Here is a 23797-nt window from a genome sequence, read left to right as displayed (position 1 = left end):
TGCATTGAACTTATAGAGATTAGTATATTATTTTCTTGTGTGAACATTTCCAGAATTTATTAATCTATTTTATGTTCATTAGACAATTGGATTGTTTCTGCTTTTGTTTAATGTAATTATGAATACTCCTTTTCATACTGGTGTAAATAAGTATTTTCTGTTAGATACATACTTAAGAATGGAATTGCTGGTCTCTTTTTATGTATATTCAACTATAGTAGATACTGCCAAAATTTTCCAAAGTGGTTGAACCAATTTATGTGTTCCTACCACTACACCTGTTCTCAGTACATTCATATCACACTTTATTATGCTTTGCAGATACTGTGATATTTTTGTTTTTTATTTTTTTACAAAGTGAAATTCTGTGGCATTGAAAAAGTGTTGATGGTATTTTTTTCTGACGGCTCAGATAATTATTAGAATTCTTTAACAATAAGGTTTTTTTGGAGGGAGGGTACCAGGCATTGAACTCAGGGGCACATAGCCACTGAGCCACATTGCCGGTGCTTTTTTATATTTTATTTAGAGACAAGGTCTCACTGAGTTGCTTAATCTCTCACCATTGCTGAGGCTGGCTTTGAACTCACAATCCTCCTGCCTCAATCTCCCGGGCCGCTGGGATTACAGGTGTATGCCATTGTGCCCAGCATAATAAGGTGTGTTTAAATTAAGGTATATATGTTTTTTTCTGACAGTGCTATTGTAGCCTTAATAGACTATAGTATTATATAAACATTGCTTTTTTCTTTCTTTCTTTCTTTTTTTGGTACTAGGAATTTAGTCCTGGAGCACTTAATCACTGAACCACATCCCCAAGCTTTTCTGAGTTGCTTAGGGCTTCAGCTAAATTGCTGAGGCTGGCCTTGAAATTATGCTCTTACCTCTATTAGCCCCCTAGTTGCTGGGTTCATAGGCATACACTACCATATCTGGCTAAACATAACTTCTGTATATACTAGAAAAAAAATTCATGTGACACTATATTGCAATATTTGCTTTATTCAGATGGTCTGAAATTGAACTCATAATATCTCCAAGGTATGACTGTATATGAAAATCTTTCATCATTCTTTTATTTATTTATTTTTTTTGGTTTTTCATAGACCTTTATTTTATTTATTTATATGGGGTGCTGAGAATTGAACCCAGTGCCTCACACATTCCTGGCAAGTGCTCTACCACTGAGTTATAACTCCAGCCCTGAAAATCATCATTCTTGTTAGCACTTGAAATTTCCAGTTTTTAAAAATTTTAGCCATTCTTGTGCCTGTGTGGTGTTCTCATTGATATTTTTTGTTTTGTTTCATTTTCTCTGGTGTTGAGGATCAAACCCTGGGCCAACCCTAATCCCAGTGCTGAGGTTCTTTAATTTTTTTCTGTACTAGTGGTTCAACACAGGGCCTCATATGATGTTAGGCAAGCACTCTACTACTGAAGTATATCCCCAACCCTTTTTACTTCACTTTTGAGACAGGGTCTGACTATGTTGCCGAGGCTAGCTGGCCTCTAAGTTGCCTCAGTATCTAGAGTTATCTGTAATTGTAGGCATGCCCCAGTTGGCCCTGATTTTTAATTGGTATTTGTCTAGTGACTGAAGTACATTTTCTTCTATGTTTGTTTATCTTTTAATATCTTCTTTAGTGAATTGCCTGTTCAAGTTCAAGTTGTTTGCCAATTTATCTATTTTTTTTTCCTTCTGGTTTCTAGGAGTTTCTTTTTCTTTTTAATATTTTTTGGGAGATACTGGTATCTTGCTTTTTAAAGTGTGCATCTCAAAGATTTAACCCCTTTGATAAGCTTCTTGTGAACTGTCCCACTATGAAGAGTAGGAAGATGAGTCATTTTATGTGTAATGATAATATGATTTTTGTTTTTATGAATTGGGGTTACCCAATTTTTTTTTTGTTTGTTTTTGTGCAGTACTGGAGGTTTAACCCAGGGCCTCAACCACTGAGCTACATTTCTAGCTCTTTTTAAAAATTTTTAAAATTTTGAGACAGGGTCTTGCTAAGTTGCCTGTGCTGATCTCAAACTTTACAATTTTTGTGCCTTTGTTTCCTGAATATCTGATACTGTGGGTTCATACCACCACATCTGGCAGGGTTACTTTTATTTGCTGGATGGCAGATCAATTTTTGTAAAACTAAATTATTGGTTGTTTTGGGGGGGAAGGGATGGGGAAGGGTACTAGGGATTGAACCCAGAAGCGCTTCAATCACTGAGACACATTCTTAGCCCTATTTAGTTTTCTTTTGAGACAGGGTGTTGCTAAGTTGCTGAGGCTAGCCTAGAATTTGTGATCCTCCTGCCTTAGCCTCTTGAAATGCTGGGATTACAGGCATGTGCCACCACACCAGGCTAAATTATTGTTTTTAGTAAACAATTCTTAAATGTTTAATGAGCCTGTGCAAATTTGCTCCTTGATGGCACAGTGCATAATAGTGGTACTGTTAATTTTTGGAGTGTGATAATTCTTTTTTATGGCATCTGCCCATGCATTGTGAGATATTTAACAATATCCCTGGCCTTCTACATGTTAGATGACAGTAGCACCCTTCCTAGCATTTCCCCATCCCGTTTGGTTTTGTGGATTGAACCCAATGCTTCACACATGCACTCTGTCACTGAACTATACCCTTACCTCCCTTCCCATTTTTGTGACAACCAAAAATGTGTACAGACATTTTTTAGTATCCCAAAGTGTAGGGAGTGGTGATATTTAAATTGCTCCAGTTGATAATTACTAATATAGGCTTATTCTGTAGTTATTTTACTGGTTTATTTAAAAATTACAAAACTCAAATTAGCATGTCTTGCTTTGCGCAGTGGCACATGCCTGTCATCCCAGTAGCACGGGAGGCTGAGGCAGGAAGATTGCGAATTCAAAGGCAGCCTCAGCAATGGCGAGGCGCCAAGCAACTCAGTGAGACTGTGTCTCCAAATAAAATTAAAAAAGGGCTGGGGATGTGCCCCAGTGGTTAAGCACCACTGGGTTCAATCCTCTGTACCAAAAAAACCAAAACAACAAAGCAAAAAAATTGCATGTCTTATCTAAAATATATGGAAATGTTAAAGACTAGCCAACACAATTTTGAAGAAACAGGTCAAAGAGAGAACTTTATATATAAAATATCCAATTTATCACACATAAAACTTAGTAATTCAGATAGTTTGATATTAGCACAGTGATAAACTAGTGTAAAAGTATAGAGAATCCAAATTCAGTCCCACATGTATCTAGAAACTTGTTATTGGAAGCACTTCTACAGAGCATAGGGGAAAGGAGTGACTTTTCTATAAGTGATTCTGAGACTATTGGGTATTGATATGGAAAACAATTGAAATTAGAGCCCTACTTTATACCATACATAAAAATCCATTGCAGGTAGATTGAAGATCTAGATGTGAAAGACAAAACCATAGTGATTTTCAAACAATGCTTCAAACACATAAGTTAAGGGGACAGTGGATCAAGGAAGTTCTAGGTCTTTCATCACTGCTTTAGAGATATTAAGCAATATTTATTTTAAAAAAATAGTCCTAAGCCTCAGCAACTTAGTCCCTGTAATACCATGGACTAGGAAGCTAAAGCAGGATAATTGCAAGTTTGAGTCCAATGTGGATAATGTAGTGAGACAGTATTTCAAAATTTAAAAAAAATTAAGAAGGCTGAGGATGTAGCTCAATAGGAAAGTGTCCCAGGTTCAATCCCTGCGCCCCCCCCCCCCATTCTAATAATTAAAAAAGCTTAAAAGTAATGCCATGCAGCTTAGATTCACTTTTGTGTTTGTGTAGGACCAAACTTTTTTTTTGTACTGGGGATTGAACTCAGGGGAACTTGGCCATTGAGCCACATCTCTGCAGCTCTATTTTCTATTTTATTTAGACACAGGGTCTCACTGAGTTGCTTAGCACCTCACTATTGCTGAAGCTCGCTTTGAACACTTGATCCCCCTGCCTTAACCTCCCGAGCCTCTGAGATTATAGGTGTGTGCCACTGTGCTTGGCTCCAAACTTGTTTTTTGAGAATGGTATAGGAATTGTTTGTGTAGGTCTCTCCCAAAAATAGTATGTAAGTCCTTTTTGATGAGGCAGTGGTTTTTATTCATTGGTTTTCCATGATATCTGACCAGTTTATGGACTCAATATAATAAATGGTTGTTAAATGAATTCAAGCCATGGAAGTGGAAAGAATCATCGAGAGTGGCGAAAGGAAGGACAGTACCTTTAAGAGCACTCACATTCAGGAAAAGGGAGAAACCAATATATAGGAATAGTTAAAAATAATTTTAAAGATATTAAGGGAAAAGGAAATGTGTTTGCCGTTTTCTAAGAACACAGGGTGTTATGTTGTCGTTATGCTTAGTGGTTATACTTATAGATTTTGAAGTCAAGTATTTGACAGATCTGTCACACACAAGTCTGCCACTTGTAGTTATGTGATATTAGGCAAGTTACTTCACCTTAATACCTAGTGTATTTATAATCTCACATTTGTAAACTGGGATAATTGATGTTATTTGGTGATTAAAGAGGTTGTTCATGGCCTTGAAAAAGCTCTCAAGATTGTGGGATTAAGACAGATTATATGAGCTTGATTCCATAATCAATATTTTTAGCCTAAAAAACATGGTGAAGATCAGTAGGAAAGGAACATTGAGATTTTTATAAAAATGAAATGCATTTCTTAAGTCTTGACTCTTAACAGTTCTATTTCTTCAACGATATTATTGGAAGTAGTCTACAAAACCATAAATCTGTTTTAAAAATCAAACCTTGACTTTCCCTATTGCAAGCATGTTTCTCAAAACATGCTTTGGTAAAAACTGGTAAAAAAATACTTTTATTTCTGGTGCTCTTTTAAAAAAAGTACTTTTATTTCTGGTGCTCTTTTAAAAAAAAATTGCTTAAGTGTGAGTTATTTATACTAATTTTTTATTTCTTATATAAGACTCTCCTGAAAAAAACACTCTGGCTGCCAAGTTATCTGCCAAGAAACAGGCATCCACATGCCGGGATGAAAATGATGATTTTCAAGTAGAGAAGAAAAGAATTCGACATGTAGAAACTACACAGCAGGTAAACAGAGTTTATTAGCAATGAAATAATTCATTAGTTATAACTAAACATGATAGTCAAATTCAATCAAGTTTTCAGTGGCATAAGCAGGGTTGTGTCACAGCCATAAATTGAATTTATTATAACTTCATTTTATACAGTTACTTGTTGTAAAGGAATTTGATATTGTGACAGGTTATTCATAGTAACATGTCTTTAAAGTAAAACTGCCTGGTACTTTCTTATGTATGAGGAATTTGACAGTAAAATGTGAGGCATCTTGGTAATTCAAGAAACTATTTTATTTAAATTTTTTTTTTTTTTACTTGTAAATGGACATAATACCTTTGTTTTATCTATTTATTTATTTTCATGAGGATTTAACCCAGGGCTTCACACCTGCTAGGCAAGCACTCCACCACTGAGCTAGAACCCCAGCCCAGAAATTCTACTTTTAAAAAGTTCAAGGGGCTGGAGTTGTAGTAGCTTAGTGGTAGAGTGCTTACCTAGCATGTGTGAGGCACTGGGTTGGATCCTTAGTACCACATAAAAATAAACAAAGTAAAGGCATTGTATCCATATCCAACTTAAAAAAAAAAGTCAATTTTTTTTTTTTTTTTTTTGGCCCCAGTACTAGGGCTCGAACCCAGGGGTACTCTACCACTGAGCTACATCTCTAGCCCTTTCTATTTTTTTAAAATTTGAGACAGGTTTTTACTAAGTTGCCAAGACTTGTCACTTGCAATCCTGCTGCCTTGATCTCCTGAGTTGCTGAGTTTATATCTGTGCTCCACTGTGTCCAGCAAACTCCTTCAACATTTTAATCTAATAATGGCATTTTCTTTTCACCAAAATACCTTTGATAGGAATATTCATGGTATTGACAGTTTAAGTATAATGGCAAGATTTACTCATATTTACTGATTTCTTAATATTGATATATGATAAAATACGTGTATCTAAAAATTTTTAAAAGATGTGTCAGGTTTGGTAGGAATGGAATGATTTAATAGGGTATTGGCAAGTAAAAAAAGCATTGTTACAGTTTGGAAAGAAAATGTGCTATTTAGCTAGGAGCCAGTAACACATGCCTAGCTATTCAGGAGGCTGAGGCAAGAGGTGAGACCCTGTCTCAAAATAAAATATAAAAAAGACTGGGATGTATCTCTGTAGTTGAATCCCAAGTACCAAAAAGAAAAGAAAAAGAAAGAAAACAATGCTATTTATAAAAGAAATATAATCAGGCAATTTTTTAAAATCAAATATCTAGTAAGTAATAATAGTGATTAAGTAATTTATCCTATCATGTAGGGAATCACGACTATTTACATTTAAAATTTTTAGGTCTGGGGTTGTGGCACAGTGGTAGAGCACTTGCCTACCATATATGAGGCACTGGGTTCAATTCTCAGCACCGCATATAAATAAATGAATAAAATAAAGGTTCATCAACATCTAAAAAAATTTTTTAAAAAAATTTTATTCTGAATTCTTTTCAGTGTAATGTATGGCTTAAGTATTGACTAGACTCTGCTATAATATTGTATTTGATATCTGTATGGAAAGACTTTTATGGGAAAGTCACTTGATGATTGTATAATTTTGATATGTCAGTAACTAACATTATTTTGGTTACTATTTAAGAGTTGTTACTAAAAAGTGCTGTAATGAGGTTCCTCTTTGTGTTTTTAGGGTTTTGTGGGTTTTATTGCTTACTTGTTTGTTTGTTTTGGTGCTAGAGATTTAATCCAGAGGTGCTTTACCACTGAGCTACATCCCCAGCCTTTTTTGTTTTTTATTTTGAGACAGGGTCTCACTGAGTTGCTTAGGGCCTCACTAAGTTGCTGAGGCTGGCCTTGAACTTGTGATCCTCCTGTCTCAGCCTCCTGAGCCTCGGTTTATAGGTGTGTGCCACCATGTCTGGTGTTCTCTTTATGTTTTAAAAAATTATTTGATTATTGCCAGGTACAAAGAGTCTTCTTAGTTAAAAAAAAAAAAAGAACAAAACTATAAACAGCTATTTTGGCCTTTAAGAACAATTAGCCTGTCAAACTTTGAGTTTATATTAAACTTCATTTTGGTTCTGTGTTTACAGATTAGAAAACGTCAGTGTTTTGAAAAGGAAGCATACCATTTAGATACACCTGTTGCTTCAGCAAAGACTGTAAAACCCAACTCTCCATTAGGAAAGGTAAATGCTTTTTCTCCACAAAATATATGTGTTTATATCATTGTTTAGTTTAAAGAAGGAAAATGTGGACTTTTCTAATTCCATTTTTGTCAAGAGTGAAATTCATTAAGGAATAATGAAAAACAGGTTAGAGATCCCAAGTACTGTCACATGTGTGTTTACTAATGGTAAACTATCCTCTCTATGCCTCAGTTCTTCATTTATAAAATGAAAAAAATTGGACTAGAGAGATGTGGAAGTTCTTTTTTTTGTATATTCTAATGTTTGTGAACTCTAGTTCCCTAAAGTTCTTTTAGTATCTTAGAGCAGCAGTTCTTAAGGAGTAGACCAAGCAACTGAAGAGATTCCTGAGATGTTTATTTATTTATTTTTTCTTGTGATCTGTGAGATCAGGAGTATTTTCATAATAATATGAAGATGTTACTTGCCTTTTTAGTTGTCTTGACATATGTACTGGTGGGGCAAAAGCAGTGATAAAATGGTGGTGGTAAAATCGTTGGCGCCTTACTACAAATCAAGGTAGTGGCTCTAATCTGTATTAATAGTAATTTTCTTCATCTACATTAAAAATTGTTAAAAAAAAGTCAGCTTCATTTAAGAATGTTTTGGATGAAGCAGTGAAAAATGACTAAGTTTATTAAATTTCAGGTTTTGAATTTTTTTTTTTTTAATACTGGGGATTGAACTAATGGGTGCTTTACTACTCAGTTACATCTCCAGTTCTTTTTAGTTTTCATTTTGAGAAAGGGTCTCACTGAATTGTTCAGGGTCTCACTAAGTTGCCAAGGCTGGCCTTAAATTTGTGATCCTTCTGCCTTAGCCTCCTGATTTGCTTGGATTACAGGCATGGTGCCTGGCTTGGCCCTTAAAATTTTTAGCATTTTATGTGAAAAAATTACTGGTACCCATGAAACTCTCACATCCAGAGGCAGGGTGGATGTCTTGAAGAAAAGCACTTGTAGAATAGTTTGGCTTGTGAGCTAAACTAGCCAGTTTTTTTTTTTTTTTAATGGAACATCATTTTTACCTGGGGGTGGGGTGTGTGTGTAATTAAATAGTTATGGTAATTCTTGATAATAAAGTGAGGTTGATAAAATTTTAGGTTTCAAGTAAAAATTAGAATTTTGAAAAATATGTATATACTGTTGTGAGCTTGGCAGCTCTCTGGTACTTTTAAACTTTTATGGTGAAATTATCTGTAATATTATAGAACATAATGTGTATATATGTGTGTGTGTGTGCACGCGCGCGCGCGCCTATTACTGAGGATTGAATCTAGGGCTTCATCCTGCTAGGCAGGTGCTCTACCACTGAGCTACAACCCCAGCCCAAAATGTGCCTCTTTGATATTGTATAATGTAATGTGTCAACATCTATAAAATCTGCCAAACTTAGTGAACTTAATATTATCTAAATGAGCAGCTCACAATATTACAAATGATGCCTAGAAAAGATCCATTCTAAGTACAAGATAGACCAATAGACCCTTTTTTTTTGTCCTGTTCCTGCCATCCCTGGGCAACTTCAGTTTTGTTTTTAAGTTTAGTTGTACTTTGTTGATGATATTTTTTTAATATTTATTTTTTAGTTTTTAGGTGGACACAATATCTTTATTTTATTTTTATGTGGTGCTAAGAATCGAACCCAGTGCCTCACGCATGCTAGGCGAGCATGCTACCACTTAAGCCACATCCCTATCCCCTGTTGATGATCTTCATGGAAGCATTATAGTTAGAAAAATCAACTAGATGCTTCTAGAATTAAAATGTTGAACATCATCATAATAATAAGCTATATGAATGACTTTTCCCAGGTTTTATTGCTTTCTTTCATGCTACCTTATTTTTTTCATACCCTTAGTATTATCTGAATTTATTTGTTTACATGTTTATTATCTATCTGCTCTGTTAGAATGTAATGTCAATCTTTCTAGGGGCTGGGATTGTGGCTTAGCGGTAGAATGCTTGCCTCGAACGGGTGGGACCCAGGTTTGATCCTCAGCACCACATAAAAAAATAAAGGCATTGTATTGTGTTCATCTACACCTAAAAAATAAATATTAAAAAAATTTCTTTTTTCTTTTTTTTTTAACTGATTTTATTTTTTAAAATACACAACAGTGGAATGTGTTACAATTCTTATTATACATATAGAGTATAATGTCAATCTTTCTCATACCTATCCTAGTACCTGAAGTAGCATATGGCACATATTAATTGCCCAATAAATATCTGTAGAATCTTCTTGAATTCTTACAATGTCTTGAAACAGGTACTATTGCTATTATCATTTTGCAGATAAAAGGAAGCTTAGCAATTACCTGCATAGTGTCAGAAAACTGTTAAATAGTAGAACTAAATTATCCTGAGGTAGTGTGATATTCTAGTAAATTTTCTAATCACTTTGTTATACATTCTTACTAAAATGCCTCTTAGATGGGTGGGGTTGTGGCTCAGTGGTAGAGTGCTCGCCTCATATATGTGAGGCACTGGGTTCTATCCTCAGCACCACATAAAAATAAATAAATAAAATGAAGGTATTGTGTCCAACTGCAACTAAAAATATTTCAAAAATGCCTCTTAAAACTTCTGGAGGGCTGGGGATGTGGCTCAAGCGGTAGCGTGCTTGCCTGGCATGCGTGCGGCCCGGGTTCGATCCTCAGCACCACATACCAACAAAGATGTTGTGTCCGCTGAGAACTAATAAATAAATATTAAAAAATTCTCTCTCTCTCTGTCTCTCTCTCTCAAAAAACTCTCTTCATCACTTTAAAAAAAAAAAACTTCTGGAGCCATTTAAACAGTTCTAACATCAAAGTAAGGAAAGAAATATATAGGAATTTAGGGATTTAAAAATCAAGTGTAGAATAAGCTGTGATTATTTATGGTAGAGAAACAATTTTTTTTTTTAGGATTTTTAAAAATTTATTTTGTTTTTGTTTACTTAAAGGGATGGGATTCCCTATATTGCCCAGGCTGGACTTGAACTCCTGGGCTCAAGTGATTCTCCCACCTCAGCCTCCCAAGTAGCTGGGACTTCAGGCTCATGCCACCATGCCAGGCTAGACTTTTGTTGTTGTTGTTAAGTTGTATGAACTCTGGAATCAGACTGATTGATTTATCTATTTTTAAATTAAAATTGAATATAGTTAGGGTCTGTAATATGATGTTTTGATATACATATATATAGTGAAATTGTTAATAAAGTCAAGCTAATTAATATCCATCTCATCACATGGTTTCCATATTTTTTGTATGTGATGAGTACACCTACTCTTAGTAAATTTCCAGTAGACAATACAGTATATTAACTATAATCATAATTCTTTTGACTAAATCTCTAGACCTGATTGATCCTACATAACTGTAACTTTGTACCCTTTGACCAACATCTCTCCAAATCCCCCACCTCTTCAACCTTAGTGGGATCTGATCCCTGCTTCCGTGAGTTTGAGTTTTGTAGATTCCACATTCCAAAGTGAGATCTGGTAGTATTTTTCTGTGTCTGGCTTATTTCATGTATCACAATGTCCTTCAAGTTCATGCATATTATTGAAAGCAACAGAATATCCTTTTTAAAGGCTGAATAATATTGCACTGTATGTTGTATATTCATTTTTTGATGGACATTTAAGTTGTTGCCATATAATGAGACTGCCTGAGGTGTTTCTTTCTTTCTTTTTTTTTGGCTCATGCTAGGTTAGCACTCTTCTGTTGAGTTATACCATCATCCCCCTTTAAAAAAAAATTGTTTTGAAATAGAGTCTTGCTAAATTTGCCCAATCTGGCCTTGACTTTGCAGTCCTCCTGCTTTATCTTTCTGAATAGCTGGGATTACAGGTATGTGCCATTACTCCTGGCTAAGACTGCTTTAATCATAGCTCTGCTTTTTATTATCGGGGTAACCTTGACTAGGTTTTTAAACTTTTGGCAAAGTGCTTTAGTTTCCCAATTTGCTGAAGGGGGATAATAATAGTGCCTGTCTCACAGGCTTTTGTGAGGATTAAAGCTAATATATACAAAGTTCCTAGAGTATACTTGACTATTTTAGAATTTGAATGGCAAGTGGTGGTAGAAGTAATTGTAGCAGCAAATACAGGTTAAGTACTCGTTATCCAAAATTTTTTGGATCTGTAGCGTTCTGGGGTTTGGATTGTTTTCAGATTTTGGAATATTTTTATATGCATATGGGTTGAATGCTCTTCCCTGAAATGCTTGGAATCAGAAATGTTTCAGTTTTTGGAGTTTTTTGGATTTAGGGATTTTTGCAAACTTTATATTTTATAGACTATGCAGTGAGGCATTTTGGAGATGGGCCCCAAGTATAAACATGAAATTTATTTGGGTTTCATATATACTACATACACATAGTCTGAAGGTGATTTTATGCAATATGTTTAGTATGTTTGCGTTTTGACAGTGACCTATCATATGAAGTCAAGTTTGAAATATTCCATTTGTGACATGTTGTGTTTTTTTTTTTAAGAGAGAGAGAGAGAGAGAGAGAGAGAGAGAGAGAGAATTTTTTAATATTTATTTTTTAGTTCTCGGCGGACACAACATCTTTGTTTGTATGCGGTGCTGAGGATCGAACCCGGGCCGCATGCATGCCAGGCAACCACGCTACCGCTTGAGCCACATCCCCAGCCCGTGACATCATGTTGATGCTCAAAAAGTTTCAGATTTTGGAACATTTTGGGTTTCAGGTTTTTGGATCAGGGATGCTCTGCCTGCAGTTCATATTCATAGTTCTTTACCTGTTGCTAATAAAAGATATATAATACTGATTAATAATATTACATATTTATAATTTTTAAGTGCTGTTAAAAGGTATTATATTATTATTGATGGTATCAATAAATATAAATTTTGAGAAGTTAATTTTAAAGTAAAAAGAAATTAAATGTTTATGGCTGAAACCTGCGTCTAGACCACTTGACCATAAGGAAAGTGTTGTGTTCTTGGCTGAATACCTTGATCTTAAGCCAAGTATTTTGATTGATTTCTCCTTTTGGTTATATAGCATGTTTACATGTTCATTATTAATATTATGGTCTTCTCACTAAGTATAAATATCTATAGTATAACTATATCTGTAGCTATGTATGTATATCTTTTTTTAAAAAATATTTTTTTAGTTGTAGATGGGTACAATATCATTATTTATTTATTTTTATGTGGTGTTGAGGATCGAACCCAGTGCCTCACACATGTGAGGCAAGTGCTATACCACTGAGCTATAACTCCAGCCCCTGTATGTATATCTTTATACAGTTTTATTTTTATATCAGAAATTACATGTATTCTTCTTTGGCTTTAGGTGATATGACTCTCAGTTTCTATAGAAATACAATGATTTTTTCATGAGTGGGTGATTTATTACTCATAAAGGGTCTTGGCTTCTAATAAATTTTTTATAAGTTTGAAGATTTATGAAACCTCTTGAATCTCCCACCCAGTATAGTAACTCAAATGATAATGTTTAATTTGTGTGACACAGAATGAGTTTATAATGAAAAGCACATACACATAAAGTAATTGTATATGCTTTTTGAATGGGTAGATAAAAGAACCCCATAAATTCTTAAGTAAAATGGTCGGTATTGTGATTTTATTTTTTTTCTTGAAACAGAAAATTAGAATAAGTAATTATAATTGAAATAATCATTACAAACTGCATATATATATACATATATACATACATATATACATATATGCATATATATACATACACATATATATGTATATTATAGTGTATATAGTCTTAGTGAGTATGAATGTTTTTCCCTTTTGTATTTTAATGAGTTATCATTAAACACAGTGAATATCTTATGATGCTCACCATTAATAATACATCCACTTTTTCAGATAATTAGGACTAATCATCTCTATGGACAGGAAAGATGATAGGGATATGAGTAAAGTTACTTTATTTAAAGAATGAGATCTTTGGGTATCATAGAGGAGTAGTATCTTTCCTTTTATGAACTTATTTTGGTTTCTGGCATACCAGAGGCCCTAGTTTTAATCCCTAGCATAGGGAAAAGAAGAAAAAAAGAAAGAAAAAGAAAAGAAAAAAGAGGTAGTGTCAGTACAGTCTCTTATTGAATAGCCTTCCAGTTTCCACTTCTTCTTTTTTAAATTTTTTTAGTTATTGATCAACCTTATTTATTTACTTATATGTGTGCTGAGAATCGATACCAGTGCCTCACACATGCCAGGCAAGCGCTCTACCACTGAGCCACAACCCCAGCCCCAATTTCCACTTCTTGTTCCCTTTCCTGACATTTTAGACTCATTTTTTTCTTATTGATAATTCATGTCACAGATATAGTGCATCATCAGTTTCCATGTGGTCAAACATATTGTTAAATATTGTATTTTTAAGAATAATTAATGTTAACATTCTGATATTTTGTTTCACCTCAATATTTTCTCTAGGATTTATATTTTTAATATATTTTCATAATTAGCAAGGTATTCTTACACATGCTTATGTCAACTTTTAATTTGTTCATAAAATATTTATATTTGATTTTATTAAAATCAAATTAAAAATTTATTAAATAATTTGTTAATTGGGTGGATATTTAGATTTGATTTTAATTATTATTGCCTGGTGTGTAGGAGAAACTAGGGTCCAGTAGAGTGCGCTGTTGACCTTCTGATAAAATGATGGTGGGAAGACCTTGGACTTTTTCTTCCTTTCTCCTCCCTCTTCCCCTTTCTTTCTTTCTTTCTTTCTTTTCTCTCTTTTTCTATTTAAGATGTTCTCTAAATTTTAAAAGTCATTCTCTCATAGTTTTAATTTATCTTTATTTAAAATAACGCATTAACGTAATTGCATATACATGGTAATGGTAATATGATGCTTACTGTCTGCCAGATACTCCTCTAAGCACTTTAGAAATATTTTTATTAGTACAGTTTAGTTATATAGAATAATGGGTCTCACTGCAGCACATTTAGCACTTTAGCAATACTAGTTCACCTAGAAAATGCAGGTTCATATGACAATGCTTATTTATTAAACTCTTTTAACTTTGGGTTTCACAGTTTTCAAAATAAAAGAATTTAGTTCTTATGGTGTTGATTTTTCCCTAGTTATACATGAGAAAATTCAGGCACAGAGTATTTAAGTAATTTGTTCACATCACAAAGCTGATGAGTAGAGGCTGGATTAAAACACAAGCAGTTCTGAGACTGAAGTTGTAGCTCAGTGGTAGAGCGCTTGCCTGGCAAGCATGAGGCCCTGGGTTCAATCCTTTACCGCATATAAATAAATATATAAAAATAAAAAAGACCCATTGACAACTAAAAAATGTTAAAAAAAAAAAAAAACAACCCACAAGCAGACTGGCTCTAGGGTCCTTTCATTTACCCTAATATTCTACCTCTGGATAAATTCTTTCAGATGACCTTTGGGTGAAAGTTCATTTTTATATTGTTACAGGTCATATCTATATATGTGGATAATTTTCAAGATATTTCTTCTTTCAGTCTCCCAACACTCAACACTTTTTACAATACTTAACAAAGTTTGCAATTATATTTATCTGTAGGTTTTTTTTTTTTTTTTTAAAGAGAGAGTGAGAGAGGAGAGAGAGAGAGAGAGAGAGAGAGAGAGAGAATTTTTTAAATATTTATTTTCTAGTTCTCGGCGGACACAACATCTTTGTTGGTATGTGGTGCTGAGGATCGAACCAGGGCCGCACGCATGCCAGGCAAGCGCGCTACTGCTTGAGCCACATCCCCAGCCCTGTAGGTTTAACTATTTTGTTTTGTTTGCTTTATTGCCAGGCTGTCCTTAAGGATATGTGTTATGCCTCTCTCACATTTTTATAATCAGCATCTAACACAAGGCCTGAACTTTGTAGGGATACACATATTTGTTGAATAAATAAAGCATGGACTAGCTGGGCATTGTGGTGCATGCCTATAATCCCAGTGGTTAGGGAGGCTGTAGCAGGAAGATCATGAGTTTAAAGCCATCCTCAGTAATGGCAAGGTGCTAAGCAACTCAGTGAGACCCTGTCTCTAAATAAAATACAAAATAGGGCTGGGGATGTGACTCAATGGTCTGGTGCCCCTGAGTTCAATCCCTGGTACCCACCCCGCCCCCCCCAAAAAAAATCAAGAATGGTCTAAGTTAGGGAAATGCACAGTTCACCCCTAATTGTAACTTATAATTTTTTCTCAGATCCATATACTTGAGGTAATATGAAATATGGTTAAATTTTTTTTTAAACTTTCTTCTGCAGTACATTTTAAATATATTCACATACAGAAATAAAAGACTGAACAATGATTTAGGGACTAAAAGGTAAGTTGATGCTTAATATAAACAAAAGATTAGAAACAACATTTGTGTTTTGTAGCTACCATTGGGGCAAGTTGTTAAGTAATATAATAGTTGAAGTATAATTATTCAAGGGAGCAAAATTTTTGAAACATTATATTTCAGTCTCTTTAAAATAGTAACCTATATTTCTTAAAGTTAATAATAATATTATGATGACAGATTTTTGACATCTCTATTTGTGCCAAATAATTTATATGTTCTCTCATTTGTTGTTTATATCAGCACTGTGAGGAAAATAGAGCAGATATATTAGTATCATCTTGTAGGTAAGAAAATTGAAGTCAAAAGAAATAAGATGATTTGACCATGGTCATACTGCAGGTAAATGGTGAAAAAATGATTTGAATAAAGTTCTAAAATTGAATGAATATAAGTTCATGGATAAATGAAGGAAAAGGGAGAAAAAGGTTGGGAATTTTTGTTATTGTTAGCTGATAATGAAAAAAGCAAAATTAATAAAAAAATAAATTTTATTATTCAATACATATGCCATTAAAATATCGTAAGTAGTCAGTCAATCTATGATAGAAGAGAGATTGTTTCCATTTCCCCTTCTGCTTCCTAGAAGTAAACAATACAAACTCATGAGGATCTTTTAAAATCCTTTTTTTATAAGTTTACAACATACATTTTATTTTTCATAATTATTTTATTGTTTTGCATTTAGCTTTGTTATTTATAGGATTTATTTTTGCTCTTTTTATATTCTAAGTTGTTATTTATGTTTGGATTGAATCCTAGACTTTTTTCTCTGTAAGTTATAATTTTTTTCCAAAATATATATGTATGTAGTTCTACATGGCTTCAAACATAAAAGCAACAGAACCCTGCCCGACTTCTGTTCTTTACCACCTCCCACTATCTGAAGTTAGTGATTTTCAATCATCATATTTTTTTTGTCTGTTATTTATCTCTTTTTTGAAAATAACATTCTTATTCTGCTTTTGTCTTGAATTTTTGGTTTTAGAGATGTTTTCTATTGCCTTCCTACTATCTACCTTTCTCCCCCTTAGACTCCCAATATTTGGTGTTTACATTATTTTATAAGCATTATTCTGTTAACATATCGTTCACATCTGGTTATAGTTCTTTCCCCAAACCAAGATTTATTTTTTTCTGGAGCTAATAGTTGTTTTGTCATTTCTTTAGTTGTCTACCCACTTGTAACTCTTCGTTCCTAAACTGTTAATTAGAACTTAAAATCTGTGCAACCATTCACATACATTAAGTCAAGAATGTCCATATTTTTGGACACTCAGTATTTAGTGGGAATAATGAAAAAATTTTTTTTGATGTTGAACTTATTTTTATATTTTTTAATGACATTGATTTTTTTCTGAACACAAAAGTGTTATCTTTTTTTTTGTGTGTGTATGTGTTTGTGTGTGTGTATATATGTGTATGTCCCTGTACTGAATATTGAATCTGGGGTCTGTCTACCACTGAGCTACATCTCTATCCCTTTTTTTTTTAATATTTATTTTTTAGTTTTAGGTGGACACAATATACTTATTTTTACGTGGTGCTGAGAATCGAACCCAGTGCTTCATGCATGCTAGGCAAGTGCGCTACCACTTGAGCCACATCCCTAGTCCCCCCCGCTTTTTTATGTAGGATTTTTTTTACCTTTATTTTATTGGTTTATTTTTATGTGGTGTCGGCGATCAAATCTAGTGCCCCACGCATGCTAGGCCAGCGCTCTACCACTGAGCCACCACCCCAGTCCCCCCTATACCTTTTTTTTATTTTTTAATTTTGAAACAAGTTCTCCACAGTTTACCAGACTAGTCTCAAACTTACTATCCTCTTGGCTTGGCCTGTAGTCACTGGGATCACAGGCATGGTGTTTTTTTCTTAGAGAAAATTTGGATATCATCAAAATATATAGTTAAGTTTTTACCATTAATCTTAATTCAATTACCCCCTTGGTATCAGCCTCTATTATTTTGCCTGCTCTCTATTTTCACATATTTGCACGCACGTGTGCGCACACACACACACACACAAATAGTTATCCATTGCTGTGTAACAAAACATCCAGTAATTTGGCTTACTAGTTGGGGGGTCAGCAATTTAGGCTTGCCTTACTTAGCTGGGTGTTTCTTTTTTTTTTTTTTAATATTTATTTTTCAGTTTTTGGCAGACACAACATCTTTGTTTGTATGTGGTGCTGAGGATCGAACCCGGGCCGCATGCATGCCAGGCGAGCGCGCTACCACTTGAGCCACATCCCCAGCCCCTGGGTGTTTCTTATGGATGATCTCATTTGTTCTGCTTATGTGCTGCAGTTAGCTACAGATCAGGAAGGCAGCCCTGCTTTAGGGAATTGACTGTTAGTTTGATTGAGACTTTGAGATACCAGTAAAGCTCATCATCCAGCAAGCTAATACTAGCTTATCTATGTGGTGGTTCCAAGAGTAGCAGGAAAACAAACCTTAAAGTGCAAATGTCTTTTGAATCTCCATCTCAAGTTTACTAATGTTCCAGTCACCAAAAGCAAATCCCATAGCTAAACCCAGATTCAGGGAGTGGGGTTCATGTCTTGGCAGGAAGAGGTTCAAAGTAGCCTTGCTAAGGGGCTTATGTAAAGGTGTTTATGTAATACTAAGTTGGCAAAACTTGCAGTCATTTTGCTATTTTTTTCCTTTTTTTATTTCACATTTTTTTATATATGACAGCGGAATGTATTACAATTCATATTATACTTATAGAGCACATTTTTTCATATCTTTCTATATAAAGTATATTCACTCCAATTTGTGTCTTCATTTTGCTACTTAACATACATTACAAATATACTTTGTTCTTACAAAATTTGGATAATAGTTATAACTCATTTTTCAACTAATATATCATTTTTATAGTAAAGGCTTTTAAAATTCAAGTTTTAACTTGTCTATTTTGATGCATACTTTTTGATGTGATCTTTTTTTTTTTTTTCTATGCCAGTAGTTTTCAAACTACTACCCTTAGGACCATTATAGCCTGCTGCCTATTTTTATAAAGAAGTTGTTTTGGGGGGTGGACACACAGTTTACTTTCATTTAGATATTATTTGTGGCAGTAGATTTGAGTAGTTGTGATAGAACCCATTTACTTTTTGCCCTTTAGAAGAAAAAGTTTGCCAATCCTTGTTCTGTTCTGTTTTAATCTTAGTGAGGCCAGAAGTTTGTGGGGAACTCTGCCTTATCTGCACATTTACCAAAGGGTAGGATGGTAGATGAATGAGCAGTTGTTTGAATGAGTTTCTTCAGCTCCAGTAATTACAATTTTTGAGAACTTGTAGAAAACATAATAGTGTTTTCTGTAGTGGAAATAGAATCATTCTCAAAAATGTCTAATCTCATTATCATACTTAGGGATCTTGGAGAATATTTTAGAGAATGTTGACAATTGCTTCCTTCTTTTCCTTTTTCTTTTCTTTTCTCTAGTGATTGAACCCAAGCCCTTGCGCATAGGTAAATGCTCTACCATTGAGTTAAATACCCATCCCTTTAAAAAAATATTTTGGAGAAAGAATCTCACCAAGTTGTCCAGGCTTGTAATCCTCCTGCCTCAGCCCTCCCAAGTTGCTAGGATTACAGGTGTGTGCCATTGCACCTGACTGATAATTAGATTTTTGATATGTAGGTACACTTAATGAAATATATATAGCAATCCAGCTGACATGAGTGTATATATTTACTGATAGTAGAATCTATAGTTGTCACGTAGAAGCTTTTTATTTATGTGTACTGGGTACGGAAAGATAACTTTACCTTAGAAACCTACTTTGTTCATTGACCAATTATCTGGTAAGTTCAAGATTTATAAATTTATTGTTCAATGTTTAAAAATTTTGACACTCACTGGACTCAGTGATGCATACCTATAATCCCAGCAATTTGGGAGGCTGAGGCTCAAGGGTTGCAAGTTGAGGGTAGTCTGGGCAACTTAGTGAACCCCTGTCTTAAAAAAATTGACACTCAAAATTACAGAATTATAGAAAAAATTGGAAAATACATACAAATATCTCATAAAACAGGTTGCAGTCAAAATGTGGATACACAACTCATAATTTATTCAGTGTCTCCAGGGGAAAAAATATTCCCTCCTAGCTTCCTTTATGTTATATGTTACACATTCATTCCCAGATTCCCCCCCAAACTAGCCTTCAAAGGATAGTAAAATGGAATGTATGCATGTTGGACTCACCAATGGCAGATTCCTCTTGATGTCCCACGTGGGGCCAAGACCTATGTGGTTTTTGTTTGTTTGTTTATTTATTCTCTGCTTTCTGTATAAGGATATTATTTTTTTTAAAGGCCTGAAAATACCCGTTTTCGTAACAGTGATAAACTGTTACGCAATAGGTGATAAACTTAAATGCTGCTGCTGCTTCTTTTTTTTTTTTTTTTTTTTTTTAAATCACCAGAATGTCAAGTAGAGAAACTAGACAATAGTGTGTGAAATGTCTTTCACAAGAGTATCGTGTTGGAATGACCATCACATGACTTGAAGAAATGATTAAAGTTCCATGCTGAAAGTGGTAAACAGAAGTTAATGAAAAATAGAAAAAACATTGCATAAAGCTAAAATAAAGATCTTGATCATGAATTGAAAGAGTAGATCTGTCAGAATCACAGTGAACACCTGCCACTCAAAGGCATGCTGATTGTGAAAGAAGCAAAGATCTATCATCACAAATTGGAACTTGAAGGGAACTGTGAATATTAAACAGGCTGGTTGTAAAACTTTAAGAAAAGATACATTAAAATTTTAAAGATTTGTGGTGATAAGACATCTGCTGATCACAAAGCAGTGTAGAAATTCATTAATGAGTTTGCCAAAGTCATTGCTGATTAAAATTTGACACCAGAACAAGTATATAATGCTGATTACATATCACTGTTTTGGTGTTATTGCCTCAGAAAGAGACTGATTAACAGCTAATGACACAGCTGTTACAGGATTAAGGCGGCCAAAGATAGAATAACACTGCTGGACTCTGCTAATTTAGCAGGCACACTTTTTTTGTGATAGGTTAAGTCTTGCATCCTTGCTGTTTTAAGGGAGTGAATTTCTTTTTCTTTTTCTTTTTTTTTTTTCTCAGTGCCAAGGATTAATCCTAGGGCCTTTTGTGTGCTAGGCAAGTACTCTACCACTGAACTACATCTCCAGCCTATTAAAGGAGTGAATTTTTTTTAATCAGTCCATTATTTTAACAAAATGGCATGAGTCATCAGAGACATCTCTTCTGATTGGTTTCACAAATATTTTGAGCCAGTGGTTTATGCTCATTTGCAGGAAAGCCAGACTAGATGACAACTGTGGCTATTTATTTCAATTAATTAAAATTAAAATTCACTTACTTAGGTGCACTAATCATATTTCAAGTGCTCAATGGCCCCATGTGGCTAATGGCAAGTATAGTAAATAATGCAGATATTGAACATCCCATCACTGGAGAAAATTCCACTGGGTGACACTGGGTTAGGAGCTTGTATGTTCATGACAACATCTAATTTGCAATGCGTATAAAAAAGCAAAACTATTTTGTATAAGTTTTGTTAATAGCATTTTGTCAATATGTGGAAAATAACTTGAATGAATAGTATTGTTTTCTCATTTAACAAGTTCATTGAGAACATTTGAAAAATATCAAAATACTATAAAGAAGAAAATAAAAATCACCTATAATCCCAAGGATTTTCAACAAGCCTTTTTGAAATATATACAAGTGCACATATGACAAGTATACAGTTGGATTAATTTTCACCAACTAAATAATACATATAGGTCTTTTTACCAGTTTCTCTTTTTCCAGGTTCTTTCTGATTCATGTTTGATTTTTATTTATTGTAGTTCTGGGGATTGAACCCAGGACCTCTCGTATATAAGGGAAGTGCTCTACCTCTGATCTACAACCCCAAACCTGGTTGCTTTGATTTAATAACCAAGCTGGGAACATAGATGTGTTTTATTTTACATCAAGAGGCATATGATACCAGTTTGTCTTATTCATGCTAAATTTGGCTGCTAGGCTAAAGTGGTAATAACCAGGTCTTTCCTTTGTAAAGGTACATTTTCCTTTGATAATTAATGTGTAATCTCTGGGGTGACAATTTGAGACATGTGAATATTCTTTTCCCCAACAACTTTTCACACAGTGATTTTAGTATCTATTTTTTGTAGCTTGCCTGAATCAGTTTTTATATGAGAACTGAAATGGTAAATTATTTATTTATTTTTAAAGAAATGTATCATTCCATTTACAATCTTTAGCCAGGATTTCTCTGTAAAGAAGGATGCCTTCCCATCCTCCTTTTCTCCTTGGGGTCTTCATTTTTCCTTCTGTTTTTCTTTTATACTGTACTGGGCATTGGGATCTAGGGGTACTTAACCTCTGAGCTATATCTTCAGCTCTGTAAAAAACTTTTTTTTTTTTTTTTTGGGAGACAAGGTCTTACTAAGTCACCCAGGCTGGCCTCAAATTTGTGGTCCTCCTGCCTTATTCTCAGGAGTAGTTGGGATTACCAGTGCTCTGCCATCTTTTTTTTCAACACCCAAGGTATTTATCATGAACTTAGTGTGATTCATCACTACTTTTAAGATTTCTTGCTATAATCGTGTCTGTAAAGTGCTGTTAGATCAGGAGAATTTTTGCTGTATTATTGCTTCGTCATCTTTGTGATATACTTGTTAAACTGAGAATTCTTATTGCATAAAATTGTTCTAATATAAATTTAGATAAAAATTATCCCACTTTGGATCTTTCTTGATTAATTCTACTGAAACATGGACTTTTCAGAAACTGCAGTAACTGTGTTAAGGAATTCCCATTTACACTAGGCAAGAAAGTAAACAGTAAGTGGAGAGTAGGGTAACAAACACTTATGGTATCAAAAAACAACCGTGAAAAGGATCTGTCTTAATGTGCTAGCCCATTGCAGTTTAACATATTGCTTACAACCTTCACAATAGAATATGAGTGACTTCAGTTACACATTCCAGGAGACTGGCAGTCTGTTACAATCAGAGTCTGAACTTTAGAGCAGGCTAATTTACAGCGATGGGATGAAGAAAGTTGTGGATTTGTATTACACACTCTCACCTGACACTGTATCTGATCCCTTACCTGCTGATTGACATCTTGAATGAGCTCTTTGAAGCAAGTTCCAGCTTAATTAAAACGTTTGCTTGGTTAGCAGTGATCTGTGAAAGCCTGTGATAAATATTGAATCAGGTTCACCTGCTGGTTGCTGTGAGTGGATAAACAGCTGCTTTGTGCAGTCTAATCATGAAACTGGCAATAGAGTACTATTGCCGTTTGAATTTTTTGAAAAAAGAATAGTTGAAAAGGTATAGTTATGTCACTTTTGCTATCTTGCTAGAGTGTGTGTGCTTATGTGAGATTTTGCACAACGGGCATTCAGTACCTGTTTTGATGGCTTGGACAACTGCAAAAGATTGATAAAGTTAACAGTAAACCTTTTTTTGCCTCAAAGATTGTATAATTCAGTGTTCTTTGGCCTTTTACCAGTAGCTCTTTCTGTGCATGACTTTCCAAAAGAAAAAAGGGTAATATTTTGTTTAGTTAAAAAGTAGATAAAAATGATCCTGTTAAAGCAAAGATTATAAATTTCAGCTTCAGTACAAATTATGTTTTGTGGCAACTTGAAGAATTCTTTAGATTACTTTTTTGATCTGTGAAAAAGAAAAGTATATATTAGTGAATAATCCAAGTATTTTAGCCTTATGTTAATATTAGGTAATTAACAAGCACAAAATAGAAATGTGTTTAAAAACAGTGTATGAATCTTTATGAAATTATCTTCTTTGACTATCACTTTGTTTATTCTTTTACAAGAAAGAATGTATCTTAGCCAACATAGTTGTAAAGAAAATGCTGTTTCCATTTGATTCTCATTATAAAATCAGACATAAATTCTGGAATAAATACCCTTACCAGATCAGTCACAATCTGCTTTGAGCATCTGATAATAGTTATGAATTCACTTTCTAGAAATGCACACAAAATTGTGTCATGGTTTCTGGATGATCTCAAACCCTCTGTAACAATCCATGGACCCTGATTTAAGAACCTGTTTCCTAATGGATTGAACACTTTGGGTGAGGAGGGGTTAATATGAAAGCTGTCTGCTGGACTTTTAAGCATCTGAGGAGAAACCAGAATGTGTTTGC

The 23797-nt window shown here is 34.2% G+C and overlaps 1 protein-coding gene across 1 annotated transcript in view; it reads left to right on the top strand.

The window, feature by feature from the left end:
* Brip1 (BRCA1 interacting DNA helicase 1) overlaps window positions 1-23797 on the top strand; it is a 146183-nt gene that overhangs the window by 9927 nt on the left and 112459 nt on the right. Inside the window, exons 5-7 of the mRNA XM_077801069.1 lie at window positions 4955-5082; window positions 7157-7252; window positions 7837-7854. Of these exons, the coding sequence (XP_077657195.1) occupies window positions 4955-5082; window positions 7157-7252; window positions 7837-7854 (242 nt within the window). The remainder of the gene's footprint in view (window positions 1-4954; window positions 5083-7156; window positions 7253-7836; window positions 7855-23797) is intronic.

This window comes from Urocitellus parryii, chromosome 7, assembly GCF_045843805.1.
Source record: "Urocitellus parryii isolate mUroPar1 chromosome 7, mUroPar1.hap1, whole genome shotgun sequence".
NCBI classification, from domain to species: domain Eukaryota; kingdom Metazoa; phylum Chordata; class Mammalia; order Rodentia; family Sciuridae; genus Urocitellus; species Urocitellus parryii.
This window is presented reverse-complemented; position numbering and strand designations above follow the sequence as displayed.